Source organism: Struthio camelus, chromosome 1 (assembly GCF_040807025.1).
Source record: "Struthio camelus isolate bStrCam1 chromosome 1, bStrCam1.hap1, whole genome shotgun sequence".
Classification (NCBI taxonomy): domain Eukaryota; kingdom Metazoa; phylum Chordata; class Aves; order Struthioniformes; family Struthionidae; genus Struthio; species Struthio camelus.
Window position 1 is genome coordinate 153,840,718 of NC_090942.1, and position 26,551 is coordinate 153,867,268.

Sequence of the window (26,551 nt, forward strand, 5' to 3'; positions counted from 1 at the left end):
TGTAAAGCTGATGTATGGGTAAGCTCTCTTTTTACTTTACTTAATATTTCAGGGGGGATCTTCAGAGTTTTAATTTATAGACTATATTTAACAGTGTTTTATAGAAATACGCATTTGAGAATCATTTTCTCTGGCTTGGGAGCTACCTCCACTGTTTAACTAGGTGACTGTCTATATACCAATAAGTCTGACTGTGTTCCCAGTTCCATTTATAATTCTGAGTTATTGCTGGAATTAATTAATCCTAGAAAAGAATGTCCAGTTATTAGTAATTTGTGAAGAACAGATAATGCCATGTTGTGTTACAGTCAGCTGAAGTATTTATAAGCTGACCGCTACTTGTGTCCCAGTTATAGAGATAAATGAATTTTATCTACTTAATAAAAAAGCTATTGAATAAATTACGATTGAAAGCTATCTAATGTATGTATAAAACAAAAGGGATAGTGAGAGATGAATGAACCATTCTGGAGAGAATAGGAGCCAAGCCAAACATTTGCTGATGTTTGAACAACTTTGGTTTAATTTTACTTTGTTTCTTCTCCTCGTGTCTTTCAAGGTTCTCCCACCACAACCTTCCCCCCACCCCCCCAAAAAAAGAGATTTCATCCAAAATACTGTGAGAAAGATTATTCTTGTTACATTACCTGAACAACCTGGTAGGAAGTTGGTCAGTGTTACTGCATAATATATATTTGCAGTGAAGCTATTCTGAAACGTGTTGAAGCCGCTTCTTTTCAGTATTTCCTGAAGTCTCCTTAGTTCAAGTGAACTTGATGATTTTCAGAAACTGCTCTTTAAAAAAGTAGTCTGGGAACAGGTTGCCTCCCCAGAAGTCAAAAGTATTGACTGAAAGAACAGTAAATCCACCAATATAAGTAATGCTCCACTATGTTTTCAGGTTGACTGATAGCTCACCACTGTTTCGCAAGAGCATAGTAGGGAGCTCCAGTAAAACCTTAAAACATAAAAAATTAACTCTAGGACAGAAATAGCTTATGCACATATCTGGTCTCATCAAGTTACTTGAGTGTTTCTGAGTTTTGTCTAGAAGGTTGTTATGCAAGGCCCTGGTGTTCGTGCAAGACAGTAACTGCAGCATAAACAAGTAAAGAATTAATGTATCCTTATTTGGGTTATTCAGCTTTCTATCTTACTGTTTTCTCCTTTGTATTAGCCCCTGTTTCATGCCCCAGGGCTCCTTACCAACTCCTCATTAAGGCATGCACCTTCGTGTGTCTCTATATCAGCCTCCTGCACTGCAGTAATTAACCCATTATAGTACCAAGCACATGAGTTTTGCAGCATTTGTTCAGATTCCTCATATTTTCTCGCTGCATGCCAAGTTTTGAAATGAATTTTGAAGGAAATGAAAGATATATTGAAAAACATCAGGTTTTTACCAAAAAAAAAGAAAATTAATTCAGATTGGACAAGCACAGAGAAGGTGTACTGGGATGAGGAGAAAAGGCTATCTAATAAGGGAGACTAAAAGTGTTTACACAAACAAAACAAAGCCTGAGAGGGAACATAATCATTATCTATAAATATACAAGGAGGGAGAAGAGCTATTTAAAGGACAGCGCTGACTGAAGGACAATTGGTTATAAGATGGCCGTGAATAAACTTGAACAGGAAATTAGGACGAAGCACAGGAATGAAATTCTGGAACAGCCCTCCAACAGAAGTAGAGTGAGTGGGAAACTTAGTTGGTTCCAAAGTGAAACTCGATCACTTCATGAAACCAATTACGTGATGTGTGGTTGACAGCAAAAGCTGGGGATTGAACTTGGTTCAGGAGATCCTTTTAAATCCTATTTCCTATGTTTCCAGAGGAAGCTGATTTAAATCTTGGGCAAGAGAAGACTTAGATGCTGATAACAATAATTAATACCTTACACTCTAGTGATCCCCTTCCATGTGAAGACCACAAAGTGCTTCGAAAACATGTGGGAATTCAATATCTAAATATCCACCTGTGTTGTTATTGTTATTTTGCAGCCAGGAAATTGGGATGCCCTGAGCAACTTGTTTTGCATCGCTTGGAAAAGTCTGTGAAAGTGAAGAATAGTTCAATACATCTCTCATTTTAAGAATAAACCTACAGTTCTGAAAATTGTCATAATGTTTTCAAGGCTTTTTAATTCCACAAAATGTATGAATTGTATACGATTGTCTGCACAAAGCTATAAGCCATATGCTGTTTAGCTTAAAATGTCAATGAGCAAGTCAGCAGCAACAAGAAAATGAAGGTGTTTGTAAATGTTGCATTTAAAGAGCGTTTAGAAAAATGAGAGCCATCCTCCAAAGATGTATGCATCTTCAAAATCAGAACAATGCAGCATTTCATAGTCATTAAATAACGTGTCACGTAGCTACAAGCAAGAATCATATACCTTGAAAAAAATGTTATTTTCTTCCTGGGGAGTTGGAAAGGCACCAGTCCCGTGTGTGTTAATTCCCACTCTGACTTCCACTAGGACAGGCACCGGGGTGGCAAGGGAGAGAGAGCAGTTCTTCCTCGGCTCTGGTCCCTGCCCTGACAGCCTTCCCTTGGAAACTAGCAGAGCCCCAGCCACACCTTGCCTGCAAGCATGTGGGCATCCAGCACATTGAGGAGGCTGAACATGCCATCAGCTCTTTCCAGAGGGCTTGAAGTCCTCTGCATCGCCCTCCTCTCACCCACCCCCAAATCCTTGCTCCTTCAAATTCTCCCCCCATAATGGCTCCTGCCAGGGCACTTCCAAGCCACCGGCCAAGGGGAACCAGCTGGACTCCAGTGCCTGTGTAGAATCATACACAAACTACCGTATTTTGCCCAGAAAAAATATATGCTCTGTTTAAGTCAAAGGAGACTGCACACATGTAGCTGAGCAGCGAAATTGACTCTAGCTGTGTGTAGAACCTATTAAAAGCAGATGCTTGAAGCAGTTAGGACCAAGCATCTACTGAGGATAAACCAGCTTTAAGACTGAAGACTGCATAGTTCAGGAGTTTCTGCACTAGTGGTTCAGTAAATCTGGGGTAGCAAGCAATGTCAGGTTGGGGGTAAAGGAGGGATGGGGAAGGGGCACAGAGATCCGAATCCACGCCTGAGCCTGAGCCCAGGGGGAGCTGCAGGTGAGGGGTAAAGGGTGTGTCAAGAAAGTCAATTATTTTCTAGGTAACTAAGATTTACTTGTACACTTCTTTACCTTTGGGAAAGATATAGCAATATACAGAACTAATGATTAGACTTTCTCCCTCCCCACACCCTTTACATGGTGCTGGTTCTCCCAGACTGCAATCTCTCTGGTGGACAGACCATGGAGCACTGTTTTCCCAAGGCTCAGAACAATGGGGCCCTGATCCTTATAATATAAATAATAAATAAATCACAGCAAGCTACATACACAAAAAGGCCAGATTCTGACCATAAAAATATATGCTCTGTTTAAGTCAAAGGAAACTGCACGTGTGTAGCTGAGCACAGAATTTGGCTTGAAGCCCACTTGTAACTAAGCCATGCATGTGAGGACAGAATAGAGTCCATTGTCTCTTGAGAGCTTTTTAATTTTTCTTTGCTGTTCTCTAGGACATGAATTACATAAGCTGAAAAACAGAATTTGCTTCAAATATAGCATGTCTCTGATAGGCAAGATTTTTTTTTTTAATCTGTTAAACCCTGCTTTGAAGACTGCAGAGAAAAAGTAATATGTGTCTACAATCTCTTCCCATAGTGCTACCCAAGGAAATAAGTTTAATCTAATGCAGATGATGCCCTGAGCAGTCCCTTATCGGGTTCTGCCCCAGATCATTTCATCTGAGACAAGAGGTGAAGGATTTCCTCCCTCAAGTTCCCACACAGCTTTTTCAAGGTCTCACTTTTCTACCATGCCCTTCAGTGTCTTTTGTGGCTCCCCTCAGCTTAAAATATGATTTTACGGGCTTCCCCTTGGCTTCTGCTGCTGCCCCTTTTTAAAAGCCTTCTTAAGGGCAGAATGGGATATAAAAATGATTGCAGTTTCCAGCCACACTAACTTTCTGCTAGTTTTTCTGCAGAATTTTACTGGCTTAGTGACTGTACTTTCCTAGCCCTCCTCTTTAACCTCCAGCCATTTTCTCCATTTCCCCGGAAGAGCTCAATGGAAATCTAAACGGAAAAGCAGTGCCATGAGAACTGGTTTCCCTACTTTTCTGGAAAAAGATGATAGCATGAGAAGGATGTTTAGCCCAAAATATGTTTATGGCTGCTGCTTCTGCCCTGGGACACACTGGCATATGATCTCAGATCAAGGCCTTTAGAAAGGTCTGTATGTATTTTTGCTCAGGACATCTGCTTTGGTTCTGGATAGGGCTCCTAAAATCTAAAGAAAAGCCAGCTAGAAAGCTTGAGGGATGTCTAAGCGCTGGCTAAAGCCAGCCTGTGACTGCACAAACTCATCAGCCAGTCTTCTAGTCACTGGTTCTGTCTCCTCTCACAGCATCACTAAATATCTGACAGGGCTTCATTGAAAACACAGAAATGAGTCACTAAAAGCAAATCCACAGCCTGTGTTAACAGTCTTCATCCACCCATTCTCTTGCATCCCAAACTCGAACATCAGGAATCAAGGTGTGTCCATTTTGGTTGCAGATCAGCTCAGGGAGAGCAGAAGGCAACGCAGAAACATGAGAAAATTTGCAAAACCAAAAAAGTTGATGATGAGCTATATGATTAAAGGTCTTTTACCACCATTCAATAGTATTGGGGAAGGGATTAAACACTGAAAGAGCATGTGTTTACTTACTATTTTCAACTTCAGCATTCTTTTAATATATATTAGAGGGCTCAAATGCAACCACATTAGCGGCTAGGAGGTGCACTTTGCTGTGAGCTTGTGGGAGGTCTTGTGCTTGAAGACACTGAAGTATTTTGCTTTTAAATGCTCGATGCTTTAAAAAAAGAGTTACGGCATTTAATTAAATTGGTAGTCTGGCTGGCTTTTTTCGGTTAGAAGTTACACATAAGCTGTGTCTCTTTCTCTCTCTCTCTCTGTCTCTCTTTCTCTCTGTTTCTCTCTCTCATTTTCCGTTGCAGGAGGTTTTGCTAGGCATGTACATCCATTTCAGAATCTAATCATAGACAACTTAAATCTTTCCAACATTACCCACATTAGTAATTGCAAAATAATAAACATGACAAAATTCAGATTAATAGGGCATCCTGTGTAACTCCTATGGCGGGGAGAGCCCTCTGGAATTCTGAGCTTAATAGGTCTGTGTTTATTTCTCAACCAACAGCATAATGTGACTGATTTACAAGAGTTTAACTCAAGTGTTAATCTGACAGTGACGAAGAGCTTCTCAGTGGCAGAATCACTTACACTATCATATTAGTTGCCTCCTCTATTAAAGCAGTGTGGTCGATAATTGGAATGCTTTTATGTCTAGTGGTTCTGACAAGGCTCTCTTTAGGTCACATATGGGCGGTCTAGCTTGCTGCACAGCTGAACGGTGGCAAATGATTTAAACTGAGAAAGTATTGTTCTCCTTGTATTATGGAGCAAGGGCAGTTCAAGGAAAGTAAGGCTCTGCACTGGCTACCTGCTGGTGTGTAGTAAAATAAGATGGACATGATACAGGGTTGGGAGTACAATTAAATCTATTTTGCACCAATGTGTTGGTGGACAGATGAGTTTCCACATGGCAGAGCTTTATGATCTTTAAGGTAGACTGAACTAATAGATTGGTGTGGAGCGCACTGAAGTTACTAAGGATGAGAAAGCAAGCAGCAGTACATTTGAACTACAGGTTTCTCATATGCTCCACGTCATGCTGAGTTTTTATAGCTCCTGGCTTTCAAAAAGCCTGTTTCAAAGAGGTTTGCGCTAGACTGGGCATGCAGTTTTGCTCTGCAGATATTGTCGCTACCGATTTAGTGGAATGCAATTAGGAAGCCTAAATTAAGTGGTAATGGAGAACCAGCTCTTGAAACTGGGGTTTCCACGGCAACCACTGCTTACAATACAGCCTTCAGTTAGTTTTCCCACTTTATCTGCAAAATGCACAATTGAGCTTTAAAACAGCTTTGTGCTGAAAAGCGCACTGTAAACAACTGTTTGCAATGAGAGTTTTACACTGTCTTTAAATACAACAAGCTATCAAATAAAATTTACTTGTCCACACTAATAAAAAAAATCCATGCAGTACAAAACACTAAAGGGTCCAGAAACTTCTTATTCATTTTCAAAATTTATGTATAATACAAAAATGCAAGATCTTGTGAGTCCTCAATTTGTCTTTTAAGTCTTATCGTTATTCCTCAATTTTAAGTCACATAATCCCATATCTTGCAGTATTGAGAAGCACTGAGCATCTTGGTTCATATACTGCATTTATCGCAATAGTAGTGCCACATAGTTATAAAGTGCTTTTTGTCTACTATGAACTAATAACTGTGCATTTTCATTAGTTTCTTTCACATCTAAAAATCCTTTACATTTTTTTTTAATTTTTCCTTCCATGATGTATTATTATATCCATCACAAATTTGCATATTTTATGGCAAAGTGACATTGTTCCATTTCTGAACTACTTAACATTCTTGATAGCTTTAGGACTATCCTCCAACTTTCGCATCTTTTCAGTGTACCCTCAGATAATCAAATATGTGTAAAATAAGGGAAAATGAAATGGATGATATTGAGGTAATATGTATAATTTGTATTGACTACCCTTTTCGTGATAACCCCATCAAATTGAATCTTGAAGCTGAAATTGCATATTTGGATCCCATTGTTTCTCTCCTGTTGTACACTCGCTGGTCTTGGGATTAATACTGTCAGGTGAGCTGTAAGAGTTGAGATCCTGGCAGTTTTTAATTCTGCCTTTTTCACTTCTATACTTTACATACTTGTCTTGATCGAGGGAAAAGCTCAGACAAAAAATTTTATGAATGTCACCACGAGAATTTAAGAAAATACATCATGCAATTCCAACTTTTTGCCTATCAATTTTTTATTGTTAGAGTAATCTTTTAGGGTACTATTCTTTGGGAGGAGAGGGGGGAAAAAGAAGCTGAGGCTATTATAGCTAGCCAAAACACATCTAATTTGTGTCTCAGCTGAAGTACAGCAACCCAAGCACCTTGCAGCATCTCCAGCCCGATGCACTTGTGTGCGCATGTGTGTGTTATAGCAACGACACCGGGTCGATGCAGAGAGGGAGAGCAAAAGAGAGAAAAACGGTTTTGGGGGGCGAGAGCAGTGGTCGGGGGAGAGGAGGAAGCGAGCGTGGGTGCCTCCTCGAAGGAGCCCTTTGGTCAAAGGACTATCTCTTGGCATCATCAGTCAGGTATGAATTTAGATTTGATAGAGTCTCTGCAGCCTTTGAACGTGCCCGGCAGGGGAGCTTGCCCTTCACAGTAAGGGTGTACTTTCAGCCGTGGTGATCAGGTTGTGCAAATTCTGATCTGCTCAAAACGGCCTCTTCAGCGCTAACTGAAAGCAGAATGAGGACAGGAAGGCTTATTGCAAAGTTCACATCTCCTCCACTGTATGCTGTTACTAATGGGAGTTTCTGCTGTGATGGGTAGGTCATAAAACACACAGCTGTAGAGACTGTGCAGGGTGAACAAATCAAAGAACTCAGTAATAAAAATGATGTGTGTGCCAATATTATTTAATATTAACTTGTGAAAATTGTTGAGGAAACACTTCTTTGCCATATATCAGAATTGACTCTAAAGCTGAATCAACGAATTAATCGGATTATTTGTAATGATATTGTCCTCATAAAGGCTTTATTATTTAGGAATCAGAGTTTGAAATTGTAATTTCTTTAATGATTTTTCATCACATAAATTATCCTGCCTCAACTCCACCGTCTAGAAGGCAAGAGGAGAGGTTGAGCTGGTCCCCTTCTTCATTCTTACACAAAATCTGCTCATTTGGACTGATCCCAAATTTTAAAGAAACAAGTTCCCGGAAGAAAAGCAGAATGCCAGTGCGCACAAGACTTTCACAGGGCATCTCGTTTCAACACTGACTGCCTGTATTTTATCGAAGTACTAAAGGACACATTGAAATTATTTTCTTCTGGCAACAGCATGCATTGTGATGTGTATGCATTCAATTGCACTTGACAAATCTTTGGGGCAAACAAAATGGTCTAATGTAAGGAAATATCTTAGCATATTCCAAAATGACATTTTTAGACCAAACATGTGTTCAATTGATTTGCCTTCTCCAGAGATCACTTTTGAATCCAGGCCAGTGATAAGTATGGGAGCAGCCTCTCGCGGAAGGCCACGCGGGTCAGCAGTACTTCCGATGGTATTTCCTGCGCTGCAGAGCCTTGTACCTAACTGTACAAATAGCTCCACATGGCATCCTGAGAGCGTGCCAGGGAATTTTGTGATCACATGCCAAGTATAGTTGTCAGGTTCCACTCCACTGCTGTGCGTGTATGTGTGCGCTCGTATGTGTGTGTGGCTGGAGCTAGCTTCAGACTGAGTAATTACCATAATCCAAACAGGGCCTTTACCATCTTATTTGCATTCAGCCAGCAGTGCTGTTTTTATCAGCACCACTACTGAATTGTTGCAAAGTTTTAATTATCTTGACAACTCTCTCCATTTTTTACTCTTTTTTTTCCCCCTCGCTCCCCCCCTTAGGTTGCGTTTGGATTTCAACAATCATCCCCCTATGCCAGAAATCAAATTTCTGGAATAAGAACTCTTCTCACTTTTTCGTCTTTGATAGTAATTTATAGTGCCTCACCTCAAAGACTGATCAGAGTGGGGGCAGAGATGGAAGGAGGTTGCCTTTAGTAATTGAGGCCTAATATTTTTCTCAGGAAAAGTCACTCCAAACATCTCTCTTTAAATTTTGTATCATGCCCTGGTGTAACTTTACACATGTGCGTAGGCTTGTTGAACTGAAAGAAACTGTTTCCTATGCAGAAAGCTACACCCTTGCATAAATGATTGCCAGGCCAGAGCTTTAGTTGTCATGTTTTCTGTATTTCCATAATCTTTTGATTTAGGATTAGTATAAAATGTATCATGTCACTTATTATTTGCTCTCTCTCAAACACTGTGCGTTTTCAGTATTTGAATGCTAAGTTAGACAAATTCAACCTTGAAATAAGACATCGTTTCCTAGAAGTAGGGGTAATTAAACGCTGGAACAGCTTACTCAGGGAGGAGGTGGACTCACCGTAGCTTGGAGTCTTTAAAATGAGATTAGACATCTTTCTGAAAGACATGATTTAACCCAGCTTCTGGGGAAAAATTCTAGTATATGTATATGGGAGGTCAGACAAGATGATCTTAGAAATTCCTTTTGACTTCTGAGCCTGTTGGTCTAGAAATCTGAGCTCGGAAATATTTCAGTTTTCATTTAAAGATCAGCTATAATGTCTATACAGAAAATATAGACATCTTTTTCAGCAATATTACAGAGAAATAATTTTGAAAATTTTGTGTTGTCCTTGTGGACAGTGAGTTTTTGTTTGCTGTGCTTTTCATTGCATTTTTTTTTTTATTTTGTAGTTAAAAATCACAGAAGTTAATGCAGATTTTGAAACTCTGGTAGCAGTTTACTAATCAGAGGAAAGGGTGACTTTTTAAAGTGAAGTGATCTATGTCCTGAAAACATGCCCCTCAATTCTTCAGGAGCAATAAATATTTTTAAAATGAGATTAATTAATATATTTCTAAGCATATAATGTTATTATTATATTTAGCTGCTTTTGAACAGTGGATAAATTCTGTTTAACAGTCATTAGACATTCATTTTGCTATAGTTTTGCCTTATGAACACCCTATCCTTGTTTTCCCCTTAAAATTGAAAGAAAAAAATTAAAGGTAAGGCCCATGAGGGATTTCTCTTTAAATCCAGCAATCTATGCATACTACTAAGAATCAATGCTCTGTAAGCTGTCTTGTGTTCTGCAATAAATTCTAGCTTTTATAGACTTTTCTTGGGCCAGGTAGCTGCTAATGCCATAGAAATTGATTATTTGTGGTGTTCTTATCACTGCTTAAAATATCTAATTGCTTTTTCTCCACAGATTTGGATTTGGCTTGCTTGATGCTGGACGATTAATGAAGGAAGCCCTAACTGGACAAATGTTGGTCTCCTGAGACAATGTGTTGTTGATAACAGGTCTGATTTGAGCAAGTCTAGTCAAATTCAATTTTAATAGTATTTAAAGGCACACGCAAGACACACATTGAGGAGTTCTGGGCTGATTTGTTTTTTTTTTAAGTCTATGTGCTACTAAAGTTTATTCCCATGAAGTATTAAGCTTTACAAAGCAGCAGTACTGACATTCAGTTGCAAAGACATATTTTCCTTCAGTTTAGCAAGTTTTGCTCAGAAATTGCCATTATTCTTTCATACTTATTGAGGTATGTAGATCATCACTGTATGACTGTTCCTATGGAGAAATTATTGGACTGTAATTATTCTGAACCCTAAAAATTATGCATTGAGGTAAAGAAGAGGTAAGAAGGTATTGCAAGGAAGTCTCCGTCTGGTGAGGGTAGTCTTCTTTAAAGGCAGCTAATCCTTAGACCCAAAGCTACACGCAGTTGCTACTACTGTGGGATTTTTCATTTAGCTGTGACTGTGTCATTAATTGATATGAAGTACAAATCATTTTCCACTGCACTACGAAATCAACATAACCACCAAAAATCAAGTCACTATCTTACTGGATTTCAGCTCTGAGTGCGAAATTCAGCTCATAGCTGAATCACCGCTACAGCTGGGAAGAAAAAGTTCTCCCATCCCACTAGGACAGCACATTCCAGTATATCTCCCAGCTACATCAAGATGAGATAATGACATCTAGAAGCTTTCAAAAAAAAGGGGGAAGCAATACTGTGACGGTTAAGGTGTTGCCCCAGCTGTGTAGGAGCTCTCATTTCATGCCAGCCAGCCTCCTGCATCACAGGTTGTCACACGTTGTTGCCTCAGCCAGTAGGGTCTAGAGTACTTTCCTCCTTTGGATAGCTCTCTGTTTTTAGAAATAGGTAAAACAGAGGGAAGAGGGACTTGCATCTGAGCGCCTTGCACCCCTGGTAGCTGTTGTCCCAGTATTTATTTAATTATCTCCAAAAAGGGCTATAAAGAGAGACTTACAGCTAGATCCATGAAGGCCTAGGCATAGCACTGCACATGATTTTTAAGCACTAAATTGCAGAAGGTACTCCAGACACTAGAGTCTGACATCTTTTAAACATTTTGTAGGGAAAGGTAGAAACCTCAGAGCAGGAGCCAAAATGGCTGGACAGGGAAAGGCTCAAGAAGAAGGACTGCTCTCCTGTGTATATCTGAAGTGAAACCTCATTTTAGCAATTCAGCCCCTTGGCCAGCTTAGGACTTCCAAAGTGGCATCCTATCCCAAGGGGGAAGCTAACAAACAATCAAAGAAATTACTAGACCCAGTTCTTGTTGTCTGCACGCTATTAGTCGCGGTAGTGATGCTGACAAGTAAAGCTTTATGTAACGGCCTAGTGGGTTAGGTGGTGGTGTCATGCGCAAGGACATCCCAGGTGAGCTCTGTCTTCAGTTCGAGGAGAGCCAGGCTTGTCACTGCCACCTCACAGGGACATTCTCTAGCCCCAGTGCTCTGGATATGGGTGCTACATTTCTGGTGGAGGCATGCCACACTTTAAGAAACAATTCAGGGTTTATTGATGTGGAGAAAACAAGAGAGGTACCTTTTTTTCTTGTTTCCTTTTTTTGATATGTAGGTTGAGCAGTTACTTGGGAGAAAGTCATCCTACAAGCCAAGGCATGTTTCCTAATATTGCTTATATATGTCAGGCAGATTAATGTTTATATAGACTATGTTAATGGCTCTGATCCTTCTCGGTTTGCGTGCCTCTGCATCAATGACTTCTGCATGCTTTTCAAGCAGTCCTGTGAGATGGTCGTTTCCCAAAATTATCTCCAGTATGCACTCCTGCAACAGTTCTTCAAAAAAGCAAAGGTTGGGACTGACAACTCCATGGGATGGGAAGCAATCTCCCTTTTCTCTGGTTAAATGTTACCACATAAAAAGCACAGCAAAGAAACCCATTACTCAATATCGTACCTACTTGAGGCTCCTGAAGGTGTGATTAATTAGGTGTGATTAATTAAACTGCAAGTCATGACCTCCTTTTTTTCTTGTCACGTTACGTATAAACAAGGGGACACTCAGTGAAGTTAAATGTCATAGGATAGTAAATACAGAGGCAATAAAAATAAATGGGTTGTGCTGGATGTGGTCAGCCTATGGGATTTGCTGCTACAGGTGACGATCTGAAAAACAGGGCTCCTTGTTTGGGAAGAGTAGTTGTTAATGCTACTACCAGAATTAATGGGACTAAACCTGTATTACTAGGAATTCTGTGTATACTGGGAATAAAGGATAGAGTCTTGCTCAGCTATAAAGTAGGAGCAAATGGTCCACATGCTGAGAAGTCAGGAAGGACTGTTGTTCTCTATGGACAGCAGCACGATACTGTTAGCTTGATCTATTACTTGCTGTTCTGTGGTTTGGCTGTTTGTTTATTTGTCTGGCTTTCTTCTACCTCTGGAAAATACTGTACTGGCTCTCTCTGCTGACTGCATGACCAGGCTAGGGCAGCAGGTGTAGTGTTCTTTCTCTCTGACCTTTATACTAAAATTGATTAACAATAATTCTTTGCAGAAAAGATTGAAAATAAGATGTGGACATTCATATCTAATGAACTTCAGTTACCAAAGTGAAAACTAGCTACCTTTGGCAATGTAACTGAGCCCCTTCTTAGCAAAATCCGAGTAACCAGCCCTTGAAATGATAAAGTGATGCTCTGATGCCACAGATCAGAGGCTGAAGAACCTCCTGTTGCTCTAATTTTTTTTTTTTTATCTGTCACATTATCACTTTCTTTGGACCTTCTCTCTCTGGCTGTAGCAGGACGCTCTGGCTAGTATTTATGCAGTCAGAAATGGTGTAAGGTAGAGTTAGAGCCTGCACAGTCCTATCAACAACTCAGAATTATTATGTTTGCATATTTCAGTCTTTGTAAAGAAAGGAGTCCATTCATAATCTAATTGTTTTCGTTTATTATCAAGTTTGCCATTTTACAGAATAGTTCCTTGGAAAGTATCTACATTATTTTGTTCTCACTTCCTAATAAAAGCTCTTATTTAAAAGAACCTTTCTTTTCAGTTATGAAAATACTTTCAGGATCCCATTAAGCCCAAAAAAGATTAAGAGTTATTTTTGCTTTTTATTTGTGACAATACAGATCAAACGTACCTATGAGGGAGTAATTACTATGTTCATATTTTTCATAGAGAACAAGCTTGTTAACTATGCATGTGAGGAGATGAAGCGAGCAAAAACAGAGGTGTGAAGAGCTTTGCTGCCACTATTTTCTGCGACGCTGTATTAGCCCGATCTGCTCCCAATTTAGGATCGAAGAGTGAATAGGTAGGTAAGACAGACACCATTATTCTACAGACAAGGGGCCATTCAAATAAAATAAAGAAATAGAAAAAAATAGGTATGCAAATACATTCTTTGAAAATAAGCTTCATTTGTACTTCTTTTAAATTCAGATCTTTACATAGGAACATTATTGCAGACAGGTCCAAACAGTAAAGTCCTTGATCTTATCAACTACTGCTTCAGTCTTTCCATTTTCCCATTGAAGTTACTCATGTGAAAGAAACCTCTCCATTGTAAGGGTTGAAGGTTCACCTTCTGTCCTTAATTTTTATACTTAAACTGGATTTGGGTATTTGAATGTTCAAGTAAATTGCAGCATCTTTCAGAGTTGTACGCTTTGAATTTATAAGCCCTTTTGTTGATTGCAGAGTTAATAGATACCATCACTTTTGTTTAACCATGGAAGTGCTGATTTTAAATTACTTGAAGTTGTAATTATTGTGATAATAACTCTGTGCTGCCTCCATAACATTTCACATGGAGAAGTTACATCAGTGTAAAGCACTTGGGATAGCTGGCAAAAATGAATAGCTCTCTCTCCATGTGTTTGTGGTATATTGGAAATGGAGACGCCAGGACCTGTTACAGAGGGGACCATCCACTGTTACTGCTTCCCTTCATAGACGTCCAGTGGCCTTCTTTATAGGCATAAGCGCCAACCTGCTTGGTGGTGTAGAGCACTGGTGTCTCAGAGAACATATGGGGAACGTCTGGAAAACCTACTGTATTGTCATTCCTTCATTTACCCAGGGCAAATGAACGTACCTTGAAGCAGAAGTCAGCAAAACGTCTTGCCTTTCTTCCTGCATGGCCCCGCCCACCGAATATAGACAAGAATTTGAATAATCAGTCTGCCTGACATCGAGACATTTTTTTTTCAGCATTAAGTACTGGCATTGAATGCCAGAAGGTGGCCAAAAGAGGGAGTTTTGAAAAGAGCTGGATAAAAACAGAAGACGAATTTACACTTCACAAAAGTTTCTGTTAAAAGAAAAGACACAGAAAGAGACTAAAAAAGGCAAAAGGGAAAGTGAACATAGAAGATGAAAAAAGGCAAAAATCAAACATTAAATATTTTCTTTGACTGAGGCAAGAGGCGGAGATTATATCTGACCAAAAACCCAAATCCTCAAGCTGCAGGTCAGGACTAAGGCCCTCTTGACTTCATTTTCATTTCTGTGTTCTCCATTGAAGGGAGCCAGCCAGTTACTCCCTGTGTATAAAATAATGCATTAAAGTCATTGATAGACTAAGCAGATGATTTGGTTTTATTGCCTCAATACTAATATTTTACTGTAAATATATAAATAGGATATTCACTTATACAAATTCCCAATGTATTTTGTAATAAAACAAGTAATTTTCACGAAAGAATGTTGAACAGTCCTAACCTAACACCATTCAGATAATGAGCTCTATTCAATACTGACACAAATCCCATCCATTAAAAGACAGTCAGTGGTATTACATTTACTTTTACAATTTGAAGGATAACGGCAGAAATACAAGAGATGGAGCAATAAGGACCATGTGGTCCCTCCTCTTCAAGGGTCTCATCCAGAGCCTATTAAGTTAATGTACATACTCCCTTTGATTTTAATAAGCTTAGCATAAGTCAGAAATTACTGAAAATGAATAGCAGAAAAAAAAAAATCACCCTGTTTGTGTTTGGTGGGTTACATCTATATCAAATTTGCAAAAAAGGAAAATAGTAGAAAAAATTAAAATGGATCCAAATACTATCTTTATTTCAGAATTCAAGCCTTTCCTGTTTCCCGCTCCAACATATGTACATGATATCGCTGACATCAAAAGACTTTTTTAAGTCCCTTACTGGAAACATTCCTCTTCCCATCATGGAATACTTCATCCTCCTTTCTTCTTGTAGCTGTTCCTTATAGAGAGCTGTTCCTTATCTTAGGCCAAGCTGCTAAGAATATCAGAGAATATACTCTGGAGTCTACCACCACCTGAGACACCAAAGAAGAATTAAGGATTGCTTGTGTGGGAACTGCTGGGTGGGAAGCAGTAATGGGTCAGAGGAGTGTCTAGCCGAAGCAGAGAGCTTAGGTATGCCTCAGAGACCAGAAGCAATGCCAAATGTTATTTTTACAAGTAAAAATTTCTAAACCATCCTATATTTTTCATCTCTGATTAAAGCAGAGAGATTTTATCCTTACAGTAGAAGTAGAGTAATTCACAGATGAAATCAAGTATGCAAAAGAGCTATAAGATTAGATCCTAATTCCTCTAGTTCCAATTCTAGCAGAAGGTGTGAGAACCCAAGAGGTTGAGAAGCCTTACACCAAGCAACAGTGATAGCTTTCCTCGAGAAACAGATAGTCTAACAGATTCCTTCCTTTCTCTTAGAATCTTACCTTATAAATGCACATTTACAAATTCATGTTAATGTTTGGCGGGATCAGTGCAGGTGAATGATTAATGAGGGTTAGCAGATGGTTAGCTATACAACAATTTACCACTAAGGTAGCCAGCTTTCTCTTCAGAGTAGTGGATTTATTTTCCAGATACTGGTGGATTTCCATTTCACCAAAGGAGAACTGAGGAAAAAAAAAGATGAAGTGATTTACTCAGACAAGTGGAGGCCTGGTGGGACCACATCCCCTGCCCCAATTAGAGGCTGCCCCTTTCCTGCCTGTGATGTGGGAAGAAACATAAACACTCTCAGACACCTGCAAAAGCCTTTCACCTGTTTTTTGTCCTACATGACACAGCCCAGAGGAGGATGTGAGAGTTCCCCACTGGCCCGCAGGGAGCATGATGTAGCTGATGCAATTCCAGGCTCCAGCACACCTGCAAGGCCTCATCGACCTGCCGTTCAGTGCTCTGAAAACTCAGGAATCTATTATCAGTGTGAGCAGGTGCTTATTGATCAGATTACCTACATCTACTTCTTGTGTGTACCTAATTGTAACGGCGCACACATACACACACACACACATACATATAGAGATATATTTTTATATCTATATATGTATATACAGGCATTCACATATGTGTTGTAAGGATGTGTGTATATTAAAGGCTTTACATTTCTTTTGTTTTACAAAACTGCACACAAACAAAAAGAACGGACCTTCTCTGTGAAACGTGAGCTCAGAAACACTCACAAGTGGCCAAGAGCTGCTAAATAATTAATCAATAGAGCAGTGTGGCAGTTTGAAATGTAAATGTGATGGATGAAGGTGTGATGCTTGTCATCAAGCAGAAAATGATGTGACTGGAATGGATAACCCGCAGTACCTGCTGACTGGCAAAAGCTTGGACACAAAGATAAAGTAAAGCCATCAGAAAGCAGCCCCGTCAACCCCTAATTCTTGCCTTTGACCCAGAATTCACTTTCATGTCCCTGTCCCAGAAGAGCTGTTTAAAAAAAAATGATGAAGAGAGATCTTGGGGAGGGAAAGGGGAGAGGAAAAAAACCCATCTGAAGAAATGCTACCTGACAAGGCTGCAGGCTACATTCTTGAGAACACCTTTCTTTTCTTTGTGTTCTCCTTCTTCTGTTAAATAAAAATGCAGCTCCTCTTTTTTCTCTCCTTTCTTCCAAAACTCTCCAGAGCCGTTCCTGCAAGTGGTTCTGTGACTCGGAAGCTGACAACAGCTGCATGCAAAGGAACAAAGAAGGAGAGTGACAATTCAGAGTGCAAGCAGGTGAAAAAGACACCTTTTACTTATCAAACTAGGCTGTAAAAAAATGCTCCTTTTACTCAGCAAGCTAGAAATAGAGGTGATCTAACGAGGCAGTGATCCAAATTCTTTATTTGTGCTGAGATGTAATGCTAACTGAATTTTTAGGTTGACTAGTAGTCTATGACCCCTTCATTCAAGTAAGGAAGCTTTTCTCTGATTTGGAAAGAGGAAAATCCATATAATTACTGTATATATGTGACAGGAAAATGCACGCCATGATGGCAAAGGGTGACAGAAAATGTCCATCAAAAAATTTGTTTTCAGGGTCTTCTTGCATTAGTCATTACATTCTCTCTGTGTGGAAACACAATGGGACTCAACTCGATTCCCTGAATTTGAGAGAAGTGAGCTTTTGTAAAAAAAAAAAAAATTAAGAAAGGTATTTTTAATCCTTTTTTTTTTTTTTTGTCAAAATGCAAGCCTGCAAGTACAATTTAAAAGTTTGATGGCTCTTTTCCCCTGGAAGTGAGACTCCTATTTCTCACCAAGTACCATGTAGCAGGTTCTCTTTTTTGCCTCTTTTGTTATCAAAAACCTATTCTTTTCAGAAGTGAAAAATACGATGGTTTAACGTTAGATTCTAAATTCCTCCGAAGCATACATTAGTAGATAACACCTACTAAAAGTGAAAGCTAAATATAGATATGTAATCATGCACTGGCGCACAAAATTGGTGTTTTCTCATTATTTAGATATAAAATATATATACAAATATTATGTTAAAATCTTCTGGTTTTTTGTTTGTTTGGGTTTTTTATAAAATTGCTATACACGTGTTTACCTCTGTAGTGGCATAAGGAAGCAGCACATCTCCAGAAGGCCAACTGGACAATGTTCTAATTCTCCCTCAACTGAATATTTTCACTGTTTTTTTTATCTTTATATTACTATTATACAAGAGGCTATGAGAAAACATAGAAGTATTTATACAAAAATAAATGTGCCAAACTAAATTTTAAAAGTCAAGAATTAGAGGTTTTGTTAATAGAACTCTAGTTGGCTCAGCTCCATAATAAATGATCAGTTTTTAGTTTGGGACAGGTTACTGGTGTCATTCCATTCAACTGAAACCCTTACTGTAACTTGGCTACGTGGGTAACCTTAAAACAGGGAGCCAACTCTCTAAGTATATAGTGAATAACCACACTACAGGAATATTTCCCATTTAGAATGACAAAACTGTGGGTTACAGGTAATTCAGCTTAAAGTTCCTTTCTGGGGCAAGAAGTTGTTATTTGTTCTTTCATTTTAGGTTATTCTATCAGATCTGTACATTGGAAGCTTTCTTCTAACTTATGCTGCAGCCAAGCAGTGCAATTTTTTTTATATCTTTACCTAGATGGCGTGCATATTCATAAAATTTTTTGGTCCTTTTGCACAGTTTCAGGAATGCAATCTCAGTGTAAACCCTGGAATTTGGAGTGATCTGGTAAATTAGTTTGTGGAACGGAAGAGTGATCATACACCATTTATCTTCTGTATTTCTGGTAAGAGATCTTCATAGACTTGGCCACTGTAAAAAGGAATTTGGCCTATTAGTTCACACAGGGTGGTGCTGACTGTAAACAACTGTTGTATGGTATTAATGTAGCAATATTTATTGCTTCTAGGACTTCCAGTCCCCCATTAGCTGCTGTAGGAGTGGAAAAGCCCCTGTGTTGTCACTAAGCTCACTCAAGACCATTTATGTACATTCAGCCTATGCCTCAGCAATACAAGGAGTTGAGATATGGAAATGTCAAGTCAGGATGCAAGTGTGCAACAGTCATCTCTGCCCTGTGGGAAGGAGACCCATCCGTTCAGGCCAAAGAGTGCTGTGATGCGCTCTGTCCTGTGTTCACTCTGGTTTGCTAGATCTGCGGGACGGTGAGGTCTACTGGCCTCACCGTGGGATCAGTGTTTCACTATGCTAGGTATTGTACAGGTATATTGGCAACTGGCCACTAGTTTCTTATATCATAGAAATATAGAGCCACAGACATAACTGTTTGCTTTTTCCCTCTAAATTTTCCAGGTACATAGAGCAGAGAAACATAAAAAATACAGGAAGATCTAAGAACCTGTATCTTAACTCCAACACTGACGAGGACCAGCCGGCTGCAGAAAAGGAGGAGAGGGCAATTCTGTAGTGGAGTGCCCCAGATTACTCTCCTGTCCTCCAGAAATTTGCAGCTCAGAGACTTCCCAAGCTACAAAAATTCGCCTACTTTGCTGTAGTGATGGTGGATAAAATATGCAGAGATGACTCTCCCGTACCAGCAGGCTTTGTTTCACCCCAACTGTTATGCCAAGCTAGTTGTATATCATCATGAAGAATAACTGCATTTCCCTAGAGTTGATTTCCTATGGCACATTTTACTTAGATACTTTCTCAACACCCTCGCAAATATGCCATAGATCTAAAGCACAATCTCCTTTTCAAAATGAATGGGTCTGATTACAGGCGTATTCATTTTGTAAAAGGTACAAAAGGATACAAATGTGCCTTTCCATCTCATATAATGTCAAAGTAAGACCCTCTTGCCCTTTTATTTCAATCCCCGCAATTTGAAAATAAAAAAAATGACTTGATTATATGTTTTTTACCATTAAGTGTATAATTGCTTTTGTGTTTTGACATTTAATTCCTCTTACCAAAATACATGGTAGGAATTAAAAGTCAAATCTTTTATGTATTTGATGTACAGATCCTTCCACGTATTTCAATGAGAAAAATAGAACAGTGAAACCTTAAAGCAGGTACAGTGAAGCTGTATGAAAATGAAGTCACTTTTTATACTGAAAATCTGACCGTGGCCCCAGTTTTATCCTCCCTTATCTAGGCCAAAGCCTTTTTGAACTCACGAGAAAATCTGGACGAGTCAAAACTGAGCAAGACCTGCAAGACTCGACCTTTAAGCTAGAACTGGGATTATACTGTGCCCAGGACAGGGGCAGATTTTGAGATTACTGTTCAGCCTGTCAATGATTTTTGAAAGCCAGAAGATAGGAGGGCATTCGAGTCTAGGAACTCGAATGTGCTCACCTGGGCATGGAATAGCAGTAGTAAGGAGGTCAGGGACCAGTCAGTGCAGGAGGGGGTGATCCTGGCTGGACGAGGGTGCACAGGAAGGCCCTTGCACTCTGTGAGCTAGTAGAAGATGTGGGCGCATACAAGGGGAGTCAGAGATTGCGTTTGCGTGTTTCATGGTTTTTGTCTCTCCTTCATCTCAGCTTTTCCTATAAAGTTCTTCCTGTTTTATGCTCCGCCCCTCGAAAGTGTAGTCCTAGAGAAAGAAACCAGTACCCATGGTGTTCGCTTCCTTTTTCCTGTCCTTCTTGTACATGTCCTTTTCTTTCTGCTACAGGAGCTTCTCTCCTTCACTATACTGCATTCTTCCTTCTCTTTCTCATACTCTTCCTAGTCTTCCTTTTCTGGTTGTCTACCTCCCTTTCACTACCTGTGCCCTTTAACTGAGTTCTCTCTGACTTCTTTTGTCCCTTAAAAGCAACTCAAATTCTTCATCTGTAGTGTGATTTCCATTCATATTCGTCCATAACCTACATTCTGAGATTTCTTCTGTTCACACCTTCTTCCACTGGTCACTCCACTATGACTTCTTCCTGTCCGGCTGAGGCCTTTAGGCCTTGACCCTACAGCCACTGCTGAGATTATACTGTGCCCTGAGAATCAGATTTATGCAACTTCCCCCTGTCTCCAAATGCTTTCTAGAACTGGAAACAGAGACTAGCCTGCAACTTAGGTGGGTTGAGCTGGGCATGGATGGTTTGAGCAAGGAATGGTAATGGTAAATGAGAACTCAGCTATGTTCTTCCCCACATATTCTGTTATGCCTTCACTATACCTGTTCACAAAAACTGCTGCTCTAGGAGAATACATTTATGGAGAAATACCCATGCCAGGTTTCTACTTTGCCCAAAGTCAGAGACAGTACATTTTCTTTCCTTCATCTCAGGGACAGTGTCTTCAGCAAAGATACAGCACAATACCCAACGTAGCCAAAAAGAGAAATAAAGAGTGCAGGAATCAGGCACAACAGGAAGAAGCAAGGCAGAGAGATGGCTGAGAGTATATCCACACTAGTCATGGGGTCTCTGTATCTCACGGAGCAACTTAGCTTTCTGCAATGAAAGCAGCTCAGATTGCACAGGTGCCTAGTACACGGCTGCTAGAAGTTGTCTCCCTTTGACCCTTGCCTATTTGCACTTTGCAAGGAAACAGTCTGGGCCTGTCCAGTTCAGCCGTGGCTTTCAGGGACGGTCTCCTTCCCCAGCACTTCCCTTCTACCTCACTGCAGGGGTTGTGCACATGCAGTGCACTGATAGGGTTGTGCACATGCAGTGCTTTGCAGGCACATGGTAAGATAATGTTTGCACATGCACATGCACTTTCACAGTTTTTCCCACCATTCTCTGCCTGTGCAAAATCTGCAAATTAAAAATTAAGAGGGAACATAAAGCCCATGATATTAAAGCACATAATAGGCCCCAGCTCTTGCCATCAGGAGAGGTGGGAGGCAGAACTTGCAAGAAAGTGGTGATAATGACATTTGTGCTAAGTGAGCAACTGTGAGTAAAAACAGTAGTAGACTTGTACCTGTGTAGTCCAGTCATTAAAGAAGTCTCTCAATTAAAGGATAAGATCAGGGATCCAGGATATTGGGAATTTGTTCTTGTTGGTAGCTGTTTCACCCAGAAGGTGGGTGCCATTTGACAATCTGTATCTTTGCTCAAGGACTCTATTCTCTGTTTCAGAGTAGTAATCAACTCAAGGAGACATTTCAAGGTTAAAAACTTTTTTTTTCCTTAATTATTATGCAATTTTGAAATGAGGAGATGCAAGAGAGGTACAAATTATTGCTTTCCTCCAGCTCAGGGTGACCAAAGTCTTCAATGGGTCACCTTGGATGTTATAGTTCTTCAGAATACACTTTCCACACAGATAAGAATATTAATTAATGCTACTCATATGGGTTTTTGTGTTCTCACAGATTACGTAACGGCTTTGGGGTCATTCATGCTGCCCTTTTAATTTTTTTTTTTATGGCAGTAATGTCAAACAACTACAGAATTTACTGCTGCTTAGCTTGAAAGGGAGTTGTTATTCAGAATGTAGAACTTGGAGGAAAGTTTTAGTTCAGCTGGAAGCTTTATGGGGCAGATTTCATCCGTGGTGCAGAAGTAAATGTCAGCTCCCTTGAGATTTTGAAACTTGATGTGTGTTCAGCCCCAGAAATCAGGTGATGAACCAGAACTTCAGGCTCCCGGAAACCAAACTCTTTGTGATTCTGAAAGGTTGGGTTGGTTTGTTGTTCTTTTTTTTTTCATTTTTTGCCTTTTTCTTTAATTTTGATATATGATGTTTTGTTCTGCAGTGAGTTTTAACGCATGTCGCTGTGGAACAATTTCAATTGTTGAAAACAACAACAAAAAGCAATATTTCAATATTTCTCAAGAAAAGGCTTCAAAGGTTTCAGATCTTCTTAAAATGTTTCTGCTTTATTTTGACGTGGCATAAAAGTTTTGTATGCATTCTCGCATCCGCTATTGTGACAGCTGTATTTAATGAGTGCAAAATGATCAGAAAAACATCCTTTACTGTGGGTTGCCATTGCCAGCACATGACAGGAGAGAGGCAGTATTGTAATAAGAGAAGCGATGAAGTAGCGTACTACTGCTGATGAGGTATTTCTAACTTCAATGTCTGGGTATGCCTTTTGAAAATAATGCATTGGTCACATTACCTGACAGGTTCATCAGGTTTTGTTTCCCAGTACATTTTGAAATAAAATTTTGCATCCTTAGCATCAGGTCATGAAGGTTGGTTGTGACATAGTATTTGTGGATAACGCGCTCAGTTTCCCTGAGGTGAAGAAGAAAAGATCCTTGTCTACAAATGCAGGCCTTCCTACAAAACTAATGCTAAGCATGAAAAGCAGATCCATAGATATGCTAGAAATGAAACCTCACACACTAGATTTGCTTTCTATTGTATATGCATATTTAATATCAGAGTATTTTAATGAAAATTGGAGACACTATATAAATAAATCTAAATGGATTTGAAAGGCAGGATATTTCTTTTTTCAAAGCTTTGTCATTCCTAACTTCCTCTGGTGACTGCTAGCTTATCATGTCTTTGTACAGGAGATCTAAGTATTTCATTCTCTCTTGTGTCTCCATATGGTACCATTTCCCAGATAGTCTTCCTTTGGTCACAAGATGACAGTGAGAATGGATTGTCAGACTGGACCACTATGACAATTTACTCTGGGGGAGAAAATCCTGTGGGTGCTTAGAAGCTTTGCAGTACGTTATATTTGATTAACTTATCCTTCTACTGACAAATAATTAGGTCAGCAATTAATTTTAAAATGCAAATGTGCTACTGGCCTTCATGTTTTAAGAAATTCCCTTTGTCTTCAGTTTTCACTTGTACTAAAGTCTTAATGGATTTAGCTGGGTGAAGAAACAAAATTATGTTTTCTAATGCTTTATTTACTAGGTTGAGTTGGACTTTTTTAGCAAATATTGACTGCAAATGTTTGTTCAGGAATGATCATGTGTGATGGAATTTAACAGAATGAGAAAGCAGCAGAGCAGTCCAGAACCATTCGTTTTGAAATATTTTTTTTTTCACACTTCCACTGCAAATTATTTATATCTTCTTGGATTAGAAACAGAAAGGCATACCAGAGGGTGAGGAGCAGATCGTGGTAGCAAAGTCATTAGTACTTGCCTAAGTAGTGTAGGAAACCAGGGTATATCAGAAAGAAAAACACGCTTAATATTACTACAACTGTGGCTCAGAGAAACCTATCTAGCAGGCTATCTCAGGGACTTTATTATTAAACAAACACAGATTAAAGGCTCAGCCCTTCCCAAGAGAAGCTCATAGGAGTTTTCTGTTGACTTTAAGGGAGTGAGACCTCTAAGTCTGTTTTCTATGATTAAAATCATGCATTTTTTTACAAAATATTCAAAATATGCAGTCGTAAATAAACCCAGCCAGCTAGCCTGATATAAACTCTGAATGAACTTATGTAGGTGAAGAACTTAAATTAGAATTTTCTAATGATTTATTTATTTGATTGACTCAAATCAAAAAGCAGACCATCTACTCTAGAATTGGATGAGGTTTTTTTCTTATAAATTTTTATTGACCCTAAAATGAAGTTTTACACTGATCATAACCATCTACATTTTAATGCTGAACTATGCAAACAGATTTGGCTGAAATAATGACAAAGCAAATAGAAACTCAAAGTATTTCATTTCTGCTTTTTAATTTTTTTGTGCGAGAAGATATTTTTACATCCCTTTAGCCTAAATTATAAATGCTAACAATTATATGAAAAAAAACCCCAAAAAATGAAACTAAAAATCGTATTTTTAGGGGGTTTTCATTTTGGAAAGAAAAACAACTGGAGAGTTGCACGGGGGTCAAAGTAATCTGTCTCACCTACGCAGACAAAGCTCAGTTTCCAATCATCCCTGAAGGATTAAGGCCAGGATGCTCTTGCCATCTTAAAGCAGAGTCTAAAGAATTTTCTAGTTTCATGAGTAAGAGAAAGAGAGCAACACAAGACACAAGTTTTATTTTGAACAAGGGAGGACCTCCTTCTTTCTCCCCAGAGCTGCAGAAGAGAAAATCACAAATGTAACTGCTTTCTAAGTAGGTGGTGCTGCCAGGAGCTCTGCACACAGGAGTATTTCTCATTATATTCAGGAAATGAGCATACTGCTCAGGTGAGTGCTGGTATGGGCCCTCTTAAATCCTCATCTGGTCTGGAGCACTGTGTCTCAAGGAAGATATGGCTGACTTGGAGACTGTGTGAAGAAGAGGAAAAGGAATGATCAGAGGTCTTGCAAACATAACCTGCAAGAAAAGCTGAACTGGGGTGTTTTCATCTAAAGAAGAAGAGAATGAAAGTAGACATGAACAAAGACTTCCAATTTGAAAAAGCCTTCTGCAAAGAGGAAGGGAAGAGTTTGTATTCCAGGGCTACAGTGAATGACAGAAGGTAGCAGGTCGACATTGCAATGAGGGAAATTCCGGGTAGACATTAGAAGAATCTTTCTGATGGTCAAGACATATAAGCTATGGAAGAGATTATGTGTGGAGGGCTTGGAGTCCCCCTCACTGGAGGCCTCTGAGAACAGGTTAAACAAACTAGGATCCAGAATGACATAAGTACAGTCTCTGGCCAAAAGCAATCCCATAGCAGGTCTTGTATTGATCTTTTGTTGACTCACTTTCCTGATGATATAAAATACAATTCTAAGTTAATCTGAGGTAAAAAACATACTATGAGTATGCATGTGTGCAGCCGTTGTTAGGGACAAGAGCAATTGCAGATGTAGTTCATTTGCAGAAGCAGGACAACCTGACAATTGTAAGAGAGTGGTCTGCGTTTCCAAAGGTAAGCCCATTAAAATTGAAAAAAAAAAGTGATTAATAAAAGCTTTTAGTGACCAGTAAGCTGGCACTAAATACTGTACATGAAAGGAAGTCAACATGTCTAAACTTAACCAGGAAAGCTGAGGGTTATTCAGCAGCTCTTGGGATCAGAGTCACGATAACTGTGACCAAGCAGAGCCAAAGCACAAGAGGTACAAAGCAAAGAAAACTCAGATTCTGACCCAGTACTGATGTAATGCCAACTTGATAAAGATACACAAAAAACAGTGGGAATAATGCAGGTTTAAGTGGGAATGATTATTTCTTCCAGGTAGTAGCTGTTTGTTACATGAAAAAGTAAATAAAATTCATATTAATAGAGCACTTCACTTTTAAATTAAAAAAAAAAAAAGAACTAATAAATTTTGCATAGGTCATATTGTTTTTCTTTAAAATATAAATCTTTCAGATCTGAATGATCTCTGGGGGAGTCTACAAAAGTGTTAAAGTACATACTAAGCTACAAGGAATTTTAAAATATTGTCACACTCTAAAATTAGGACATTTCAAGATATTTTATTAATGTATTTGTATCTATTTGCACTGAAACAACAGCACTAAATATTCTAGCTGCTTTATAAAACTCTTCTGCTAGTTTCACTTCCCTTGGCTGCTTGTGTGCTATAGTTCTCTCTTCGTCTAAAACAGGGAGCGATGCATCCAGCCTCACACGCTCTGTCTTTCTCTCTCTCGTTCTCTGTCATCCTCAGGAACCAAGAGATTTTCCTTATCCTATAAAGTGGTGACTGGGGGTTGCCTTGTGGGATCAGAAGGGCATTTCCCTCAGGAGTGCAAGGCAGTGGAGTAGGCCTGGTGAATATTTGTTCTTCCTGTCATCCATTTTGAAGGGCATAATCCCAAGGAAATCAGTGGGAGTTTTAATAAGGATGTTGGAGACCAGACATGCCTACGTATGTAAAG

At 39.3% G+C, this 26,551-nt stretch overlaps 1 protein-coding gene across 1 annotated transcript in view; it reads left to right on the plus strand.

Annotated features, from left to right (window-relative positions):
- Nucleotides 1-26,551, plus strand: part of LOC104143367 (uncharacterized) — a 417,508-nt gene extending 390,957 nt beyond the window's left edge. The window contains exons 13-17 of the mRNA XM_068925206.1: nt 10,036-10,130; nt 13,302-13,437; nt 17,037-17,130; nt 18,551-18,656; nt 26,341-26,551. Of these exons, the coding sequence (XP_068781307.1) occupies nt 10,036-10,108 (73 nt within the window). The 3' untranslated portion in view covers nt 10,109-10,130; nt 13,302-13,437; nt 17,037-17,130; nt 18,551-18,656; nt 26,341-26,551. The remainder of the gene's footprint in view (nt 1-10,035; nt 10,131-13,301; nt 13,438-17,036; nt 17,131-18,550; nt 18,657-26,340) is intronic.